Genomic DNA, 9,255 nt, shown 5'->3' on the forward strand with positions numbered 1-9,255 from the left:
ATATATATGCAAGGCAATGGCACCCAGAAATGAGAGGAAGAGGCAAAATCATAGAACCATAGCTGGTGGTGGCAATCATCTGTCGGGGAAATGTTGGATGATATTGATCTTCCATGTTTCATCAGAGTATTCAAGAAGTTATCCAGTGCCCTGAAGGCAGATGTATGGGAGATGTGCAGGGTACTCTCTAATGGATACTTAGAAATTCCCACTGGACAGAAAAGCCAAGGAATCATTCATTGCAGAGGTAAAGGCAAAAGAAAGTTACACATTCCTTTATGTGGTCAGTTCTTTTCACAAATAGTTTTCTGTAACTCCCAGTCTACTTTGAATTGGTTATCGTCCTGCTGGTCAGTTAGGCAATGGCACATTAACCATAGAATGTACTGCAGAAATTTCTGCAAATCTCAGTTTGATGATCGGAGTACATGAAGTTGGTGTATTGAACCAGTGCATGATGCCATGCTTCCATGTTCTGTGACATTTTATACTTGCTTATTTCTCTTCACCTGCATACTTATACAATGTTCCTAAATCTCATCATCTGTGCTTTGTTAATCATTTCCTTACAGTAACATTCTTTGTAACTGTACTCTGTATTGCACCTACTTGGGATTTTTTTTGTGTTACCAATTATCTGACCATGACTAGAAACAACAAAAGTGGCCTGCATATAATGCAAAATCCCCCTGTATCCTTTCCATTATAAATTAACTCATCATAATTCATTCACTCATTCATTTCATCAGTCATTCTCCAATACACATTTTTTTCAATTCAGGGTCAGAAGGGAGTTGAACCCTGTCAAGCTGTTTGGCATGAATAAGGCACAGAAATCACTCCTGGCTGAAACATCAGACCTCTACTTTACTATCTAATCATCTAGGCAAACTGATGCCAGAGCACCTTTCAGCAACTACCCAAGCAGGAACTATTCTCATCTGCTAGGATTACACTCTCAGTTTACCCATCAGTACATACCACTGCCCTCACCAATAGTCATGAACTTTGGGTAATGACTGAAGGAATGAGATCACAATTGTAAGAGGTGGAAGTGAGGTGTCTTAATATGGCTACCAGACACAATTATATGCTGAGGAGCTCACCAGTTTGGAAGATGTCAGAATAGAACCACTGGGTTAGAAGAGGTATACCATGCAGGACCCAATCATAGGAGGCCCTCAGGGCAGACAATGGAGAGATTATATATCTCAGTGGACCTGGGAATGCCTTGGAATTCCCAAAAAGGATCTGGAGCCCTGTTGCTTCAGGTATAAATGTACAGTTTGCCTTACTTACATTGCTAACACCTCAGTTCTGTTCAGGATAAGTGGTTTAGAAAAGAGTGATGTATTGATATATACATTTTTTTTAGCTTCTACTCATGATACAGCAAGCAATACAGTTTTCACTTTTAAGCACTACTGTTCCCTTCGGAGTTCCGAAAACAGCCCAGGAAAGAATGTGCTTTAGGGGCTAGTGGAGACATAGCTTCTGCAGATAGTGTTATACCCACTAGCCCCCATCTTATAAACAAGGATTTCCATCTCATCTCCCTTTTCCACAACCTGGAGATTTACAGGCCGTAGCACATGTCCCAGAATGCATTTTTCAGGCATTTCTCCTGGGAGAGGTGGAAAGGCTCTGATCCCTGATTCCTCTCCCTCCTCAGTTGACTTCAGCTTCAACTGGGCTGTTAATATACCTCTATCTCCCTATACCACATACGTGGATTACTGAGTTTTAAATGGAATCCCGTGTCCTTTACTTAAGTAAGATTTTATTTTTAATACTAACGCTTGGTGTCATTAATAATTTACTGAACGCAAGTCAGGCCCATGGCTCAAAACATACCTGTTTCACATAACTGTAAAAAATGAAGAAGGAAATTAATATGCACTCATCTACTATTTTTACATATCTTAACATTAGCATAGAGAACTGATGTAATGATTACATAATACCAGTGCATGCACTTATTTGAATATCCTTACATATGGAATTAATTTATGAATATTTATGAGCTTATTACAATAATATACAGATCTTAGTAAGTTTCCATATTTTTAAACATAAATAGAAGTAGCAAACTTACATAAAGCAATCACAGCTATCACTGACACCACAAGGAGGAGAAAAAAGTTGATGACAGGGATCTTCATGCCTGCACGGGATTTGGCATCTTTAGTTTCTTTCTTCTCAGGATCTGCAGATGAGAAATAGGAAAACACTTACATTAAACATTTTGCTTCAGTTCTTGTTTCCAGAGACATCATAGTTAGAACTCTGAAATGAATGCTTTAAAAGTTTATATCTGGACACTGAAATAAATCTACTTTTAAGTGTAGGTCTACTGTACATTTAAAGAATTAGCAACATTCATACAATACTATGCCTCATGTCAGATGAGGTCATTTGTACATGAGTCACACAGCTGTGCCACAGAACTGTGAATAATGTAATTCTAACATAACCACAACACAAGCCACTCATAAAACACCAAAGGCCAGCAGTTGAAAATAGTAAATGTACCACTTTAAAGAACTTCATAAAAGCATGTTTCTGACATAACATTTCTGAATGATTGTGTTACTTTTTCTTACAAATGAGCTGCAGCAACTCAAGAAAACAAAACATCATTGAAAATGGTATAAGGGGGTAAGGAAGACAAAAAAGGCACTAGTCCTCCCAATAAAGAATGTCAAAACTTGTTTTCAACACTTTTCACAATTCTGTTTAATTCCAATATTTTTTGCATTTGACCTCTGCAAGCTATAGTAGCATGCCTTCATGTTTAAAAGCATACACGTCTTTGCCATATTTGTGAAAAGAAGAACCTTACATTATCTTTTTTAAATCAACCTCATACTTTTGAGGTCTACTTCAAGAATCCTTCATGACACACATGCACCAGATACACAGCAATGAGTGTTTTATTCATCATTTAATAATACCCCCTTGTAACCCAAATAGTTCCACTGGACACACAGTCATTTTTTAGGGGTGACCCAGGGGCAATGACTGGTTAAGTGGCTCGCTCAGGGTCACACAGTAGATAAGTAAGGGTTCCATAGGCACTGCAGCTCACAGCCTTAACTCTGCACATACTGCTTGACATATCATTTGCTTGTAGAGACATTTTGCTGTTGTTTCTGTTATTTTGTTAACATTTCCGAAGAAGCAGTGAGTTAGTTATGCTCAACTGTTATGGGGTTTTATAAACATGTATAATTACCATGCCTCTGAATACCATTGCAGTCCTCCTGCACAGCTTTTTAAATCACCTGCCATGCAGTTTTAATAACTACGGGACGACACACTATTGGTGAGATGATTGCTGCATAGCACTGAGCTGAGCAGCAGGAATTTTCTCAGATGGAAATTACTTTTCCTACTGAAATCAATATATTTAATATAGGTAATATATGCAGCCTACAGTGAACTTGCATTGTACCAACATCTTTAAATCACTATAAAATGCAAGATCTCTAAGCAATGTTGTCCGTAATGCATAATTGCCTGATTTACATAGGCCAACCTGCTACACCTTCACTCACTTGCATTTCACTACTCAGCTGAGCAGAAAATAGTTACTCACTGCTCAGGTAAGTAGTTGACCTTGAAGAAAGAATTTAGCGTAAGCAAGACCATGCAAGATGATTTTGTGTAGTATGCAAAGTTTTAAGTAAAATATTTAATAGTTGTATCTTGTGAAAGTTTTAGTTTTATTATTAGTCAGTGAACCTGTTTTCTATGCAATGAATGTGTGTAAGTTCTTCAGACATGTAGCAGCTTATATATTTTCAACTTTTTTTCCCAAAATGTGATAAAATATGTTGTAATCTGAAGTATAGAAAGGTTTTACAGAAGAAGACTATATTTGTTCCTTTAGTAAACAAAAATAGGGTATGGTTACTCCAACCAACTCTAATATGGATGAGGAAAAATTATGTCAGAAAAATATTGTCCTATTTTTCCTTTAATATAATCAGAATTTAAGGCAGAATTTTAGGAAATAGATTAAAAAGGTTGCTAACTACAATTATTTCACATATAAAAGACGCTTTATTACTGGAGGAATGAGTGTGGATCACTTTAGAGTACTCATTACATCAATGCAGTCTTAGCTTCCACAGATAGATCTAAAAGTGGCTGTTTTGGTGGATATTGTAAAGGCATTTGAACCCTTTTGCTAGGCCTGGTCTCTGGGACATGATGGAGCACATAACCTTCTGTAGTGACTCTTTCAGACTGATTCAAGCTCTGTACTATGTCCCAGTACCATCAGTGTTAACAAATAAGGTCTTGAGAGATCAGTGTTAAATCAAAGAACACTAGGCAGAGGTATCCTCAGTCTCATATTTTTATTTATTTATTTATTTTACATTTGTTAACTCCTATCCTATTTAATATAATAATATCCTATTTTGTGTAGCACTGAAGCCATTATCAATATTACAGTCATAGGGAGTATGAAATGGATTGAGGTGCATTAGTTTGGAAAAAAACTACAAGAAAAACATAGCCAAGCTAGAGTTTTTACTGTGTGATTCCTTAAATCCTCTTGCAAAAGAGGATTATGGAGTATACACAAATGACCCCTTAAAGACACCAGGTGTTTCCACTATATGGCAGTTATGAATGCTCATTACTTATTTCTTTATTAATGGACAAATTCAGGCCAATAAAGCCAAACCCCACTAGGGCATATAGGGAGTATATTACATATATCCCATAATCCTCTTTTAGAAGAGGTTTTAAGGAATCACTCAGTCAAAACTCTAGCTTGGCTAGGTTTTTCTTGAAGTTTTTTTTTCTAATTGGATTGGCTGTGTGTCCTGTTTACTGTTTTATTTAGTTGTTAGATGGGATATTTTGCAAACCCCTTAATGGTTAAGGGCATTACCTGGTTACAACAACCCTATGTTTCTAAAGGATAGCCAAGCAGTCCACTGATACTATGCTGATGATGTTATTGAAACATGCATGTCCATAGCTAATGGGGTTTGGCTTTATTGGCATGAATTTGTCCATTAATAGACTTAAAAAGAAATAAGTCACTGGTATTCAGAACTGCCATATAGTTAAAAAAGCTAGTGTCCTTAAGTGGTCATTTGCATATATCCCATGTGCTTCTAATATAAGAGTTTGAAGGAATCACACAGTGGAACCTCTAGCTTTGCTAGATTTTTCTTGTGGTTATTACTGATTGGTTTGTTTGTATGACCTTTTTACTCATTGCTTTAACATATATGCAGTGGAGAAGTTGTGTGTGTTGCTTCAATGACAATTATATATAACTTCCTGCACAGATGTACTCTATCAACTTCCACTCAGCCAAAGATTGTAACAGGAGAGAGGATTCTGCCATGCCTTTATCCCATTTTTACCATGAACATCATCTCTCCATCCCACTGATGAGGTCAGCATGTCAAACATGCTCACTGTTCCCTTAGAACTCACAGTTCTCCTTATGTGGTTGCTGCTAATTTTGTGTTGTATAGACTGTGTAGATAGATAGGGAGGGTGTTTAAATCCATCACTGACTAAGTAATGTCAGTGTGTGTACTGTCATTCACAGTTGTCTCTGTGACAACACCCTTTAAGTAAAACTTTACCTAGGTGACATATTTTGCCTGGCAGAGGATTCCTCTAAAGATTTGTATTACCCCCAGGGAATAACCTTTTTTGGAAAAAGAATGATTACATTATACTATCAAGATGGAAACACGTCAAAGTGCTTATATGAGTTACCCCATGTTGCTGGCTGTTGATACTGTGCTCTCTAGACTGCGTAAGTACAGAGAGGAGGTTTGAATCCAGTAATGCTGGACTATTGTGTTTGTCTGTGTCATGCTCTGTAGAAAAGGCTTGTAATACATGTGGTATGTGTAGCTGTGTAGTGTTACTGTGCAAAATTCTGAAAGAATGACTTGTATTCTGCACCTTGTGATCTTAGGTAGTCTGTTCAAATGTATCCATTACACCTTAGACTCATTTGTCTCAGCATGTCTGTGAATGTGCAGGTATGTAACAATGTTGTCAGCTATCTGTCATGCACATATATGGAAGGGGATTTCTAATACAATGATTTCTGCTCCTTTTTCACACAAAAATGCTTTATTTAATAATGATGATGACATATGTATTTCCCATGAGAACTACTAAGGCTCCTCCTGTGGTATCAGAACACGAGACTATGTTCCAGACTATGTTCTGTATGCTGGTGCCATAGTAAGGCATGTGTTTGAATACATGTTTTTCCACACATTTTACCTGATTGCCATTCTCCCGTCACAGTGATGGTTGTATTATGCATCCTGTGTGCCTGGGCATACCTAGCAGCAGGTAATGCCATGTGAGAAACACACATACAGCAACATCTTTTTTAAAGAAATGACTGACACACGTCTCTCTTGCAAGAAGAAAATGATGGCATGACTTCAAAGACTAAAATATGTCACATTTTTAGCAACCAGTATCATATAACTTCTATAGTCACAGTGAGTTGTCCAAAACCCACATTGACTGACAGTAAACATTGCATGTCCTACTGCTGTTATACATAAAATGCATCCACAAATGTTATAATGTGTACAATTGCAGTGGGAGAAACCTACCTCAGTCATTTTATGTCATGCAAATTCCAGCATAATCATATGATGTAATGACTTCATATAGGTGGAGTATCACAGCTTTAAGACTTCCACTGTGGTGAATGTGACTCATACACATGTTCGTAACTGGTGGGCTTACATAGCTTGCTGTTCAGTTCCAAAGAAGAGTAACATTCTGAATGTATTGACATTACACAAAGAACACTGCATTACATTATTATTCTCAATGCTTATTTATTTATTACTACTGCAAATAATATCTGTGTTTGTGTTGTTTATATGCTGTTATGGCAGTGTTCACTCTAGTGTCTTGTGAGCATGCCCAGCACAATGCTGTATTACATGCACTTCATTTACAGAGACCTTAAAGTACTGTAATGTCATCAGATCTGTGTTGTCATTTATCACTTGTGTATCTTTAAGTACTGTAATGTCATCAGATCTGTGTTGTCATTTATCACTTGTGTATTTTGATTGCAATCATTACTGTTTATGATGCACATATATACAAAACATATGCTTGTCTAAGATGGGTCCATGAAATATACTACCTCCTATCTATGGTTATCCAATGACAAATGCTAAAGCATGCCCCTGTTCAGCTGCGCATGAGACAGCTGCTGTATGGCTCATGCTTTGCTTATACAGAATGGAGTGAAGGATAGAGCAATACAGTCAGTTATCATGCATATATTCCCTGTACATAAATGTCATATTCAATAACTGCCCTACATGCGTACGGTTCATAATGTATCCACTATCCTTGCTAACTATTAACTCAATCTGGCATAGTGTCAACCGTAGTATCATATTTAATCCCCTTTCTTAAAATGTTGAACCTCTCACATTCATTGATAGCATGTATGTTTTTAGTTATGCACATGGGTAAACAGTTGCAAATAGGATTATTAAGCAATAAACCATGGGTGTGGGTAATGTTGGATTTACCCATGGTTTGATGGTGAAGTGGTGCTTGGTATAATATAGTTTAAGCAGTGTAGAAGTTTATAACGTGTAGTTATGTTTTAGTAGTTATAGGTATGTTGAAATCTGGTGTGTTTTTATTTGTATTAATTTTTTTTTTTTATGTACTTTTACTATTTGGTCACTAGATGGTGGTGTTGTATGCGCTTTTATTAGATGTATGCTGATGTGGACGTTATGGTGTGTGTTTTTGACTGTGTGGTGTGTTTTAGTATGTACATTTTTGGAGTTGTCTGTATATAGTATTGTAGGGGGATATAGGTAGAAATGGTTTTATGAGAATGCTTGGTTTTATTGTGTTATAAGTGGTGGTTAGGTAGTGTGTGTATTAGCCAATCAGCATGCACGCTTGTATAATAAGCAATAACCCATGGGTGTGGGTAATGCTGGATTTACCCATGGTTGGTATGGTTTGGTCACAAGGGTGAAGCCCGAGTGACCAAACAAAGCCAGCTGTGGGTAAATCCAGCATTGCCCACACCCAGCTGTGGGTTATTGCTATTATACAATGAGATTATTTAAGAAAAAAATACTTTTCTTAAATAATGTCTTTGTATAATGCCTCCATGCTGCCCTTCTACATTTTGAATGTATCCTGTGGCTGTTTTGATGTACTGCGCATGCTTAAGGGACTTGTGTCCCAATATTTATGCAGTACATCCTTTTTGTGCAACTGTTGCAATGGAGAAAGGAAGATCTCCGTTGCTTCTTCTTCTTTTTTTTTTTTTTAATAAAAAAGGAAACCGGGAGATTTTTTATCTTGGGGAGAGTCAGGACAGACAAAATAAAAGGATAATCAGGTAAGTTTTTTTAAGTTTTGCAGAACTTACCTGATTATACTTTTATCTTTGCCTGTGCCATCTCTAGGGTTACCACCTGTCCCACTTTGCGAGGGACTGTCCCTCTTTGGGCAGTTGTGTCCTGTAATGAAACAGAAAAAATGGCAAATGTCCTGAAATTTTTGGACAAACATATTTCCTATATTTTATGTAATAGTTGCATAAAACAGTTATTCTGTATCTGAAACACCTACATGTTATAAGAAACAGAATAAGCAACTAAAATCTTACAAGAATAAGCTTTTATTTAGCCAAACAAGTGAAGTTCTGTCCTTTGTACTGGCCGTGGGTATGTTTTGCCCTGCAAAATCTGACTTTTGTAACAAAAATGTCTCACTTTGGGCATCTGAAAAGGTGGCAACCCTAGCCATCACCTTCTGTTGGTTTAAGTCTTCCATTTTTTTTATAGTAAAAAAAAAGTAAAAGTTAAAAAAAAAAAGTGAGATATACTAACGGGTAACTGGAGTTTTTTCCGTTAGCATACTCTCTGATTTACAACGGGCACGCTGGTTGGGCTGGCTAATCAGCATGCTCATTTTTGAATATTTTAGGCCAGTCATTGTATAATTTATTATTGCCATCAATATGGATGTCTTCTTATTGAATAATGTTTCTTTAAGTCATCATTATATTTGAATACATTAACAGATTGCATTTTTCTATTTACACCCCTCTTAATTATCCCTGCACTGTTCACATTGTATTCTATGCAAATTATCAGATTGTCATGTCTCCTGCATCTACATGCTTAAAGTCACTTGCTTTTACTTCATAAAAGCTGTCCATGAGTGCTTGCATAATATGTTTGTCTACAG

At 36.8% G+C, this 9,255-nt stretch overlaps 1 protein-coding gene across 1 annotated transcript in view; it reads right to left on the bottom strand.

Annotated features, from left to right (window-relative positions):
• LOC122808144 (C-type lectin domain family 4 member M-like) overlaps positions 1-2,210 on the bottom strand; it is a 273,753-nt gene extending 271,543 nt beyond the window's left edge. The window contains exon 1 of the mRNA XM_044079115.1: positions 2,096-2,210. Within this exon, the coding sequence (XP_043935050.1) occupies positions 2,096-2,162 (67 nt within the window). The 5' untranslated portion in view covers positions 2,163-2,210. The remainder of the gene's footprint in view (positions 1-2,095) is intronic.
• Positions 2,211-9,255: the final 7,045 nt, after the last annotated feature.

The sequence above is a fragment of the Protopterus annectens genome, chromosome 8.part0 (assembly GCF_019279795.1).
Source record: "Protopterus annectens isolate FY-2018-M chromosome 8.part0, PAN1.0, whole genome shotgun sequence".
Taxonomy (NCBI): Eukaryota; Metazoa; Chordata; order Ceratodontiformes; family Protopteridae; genus Protopterus; species Protopterus annectens.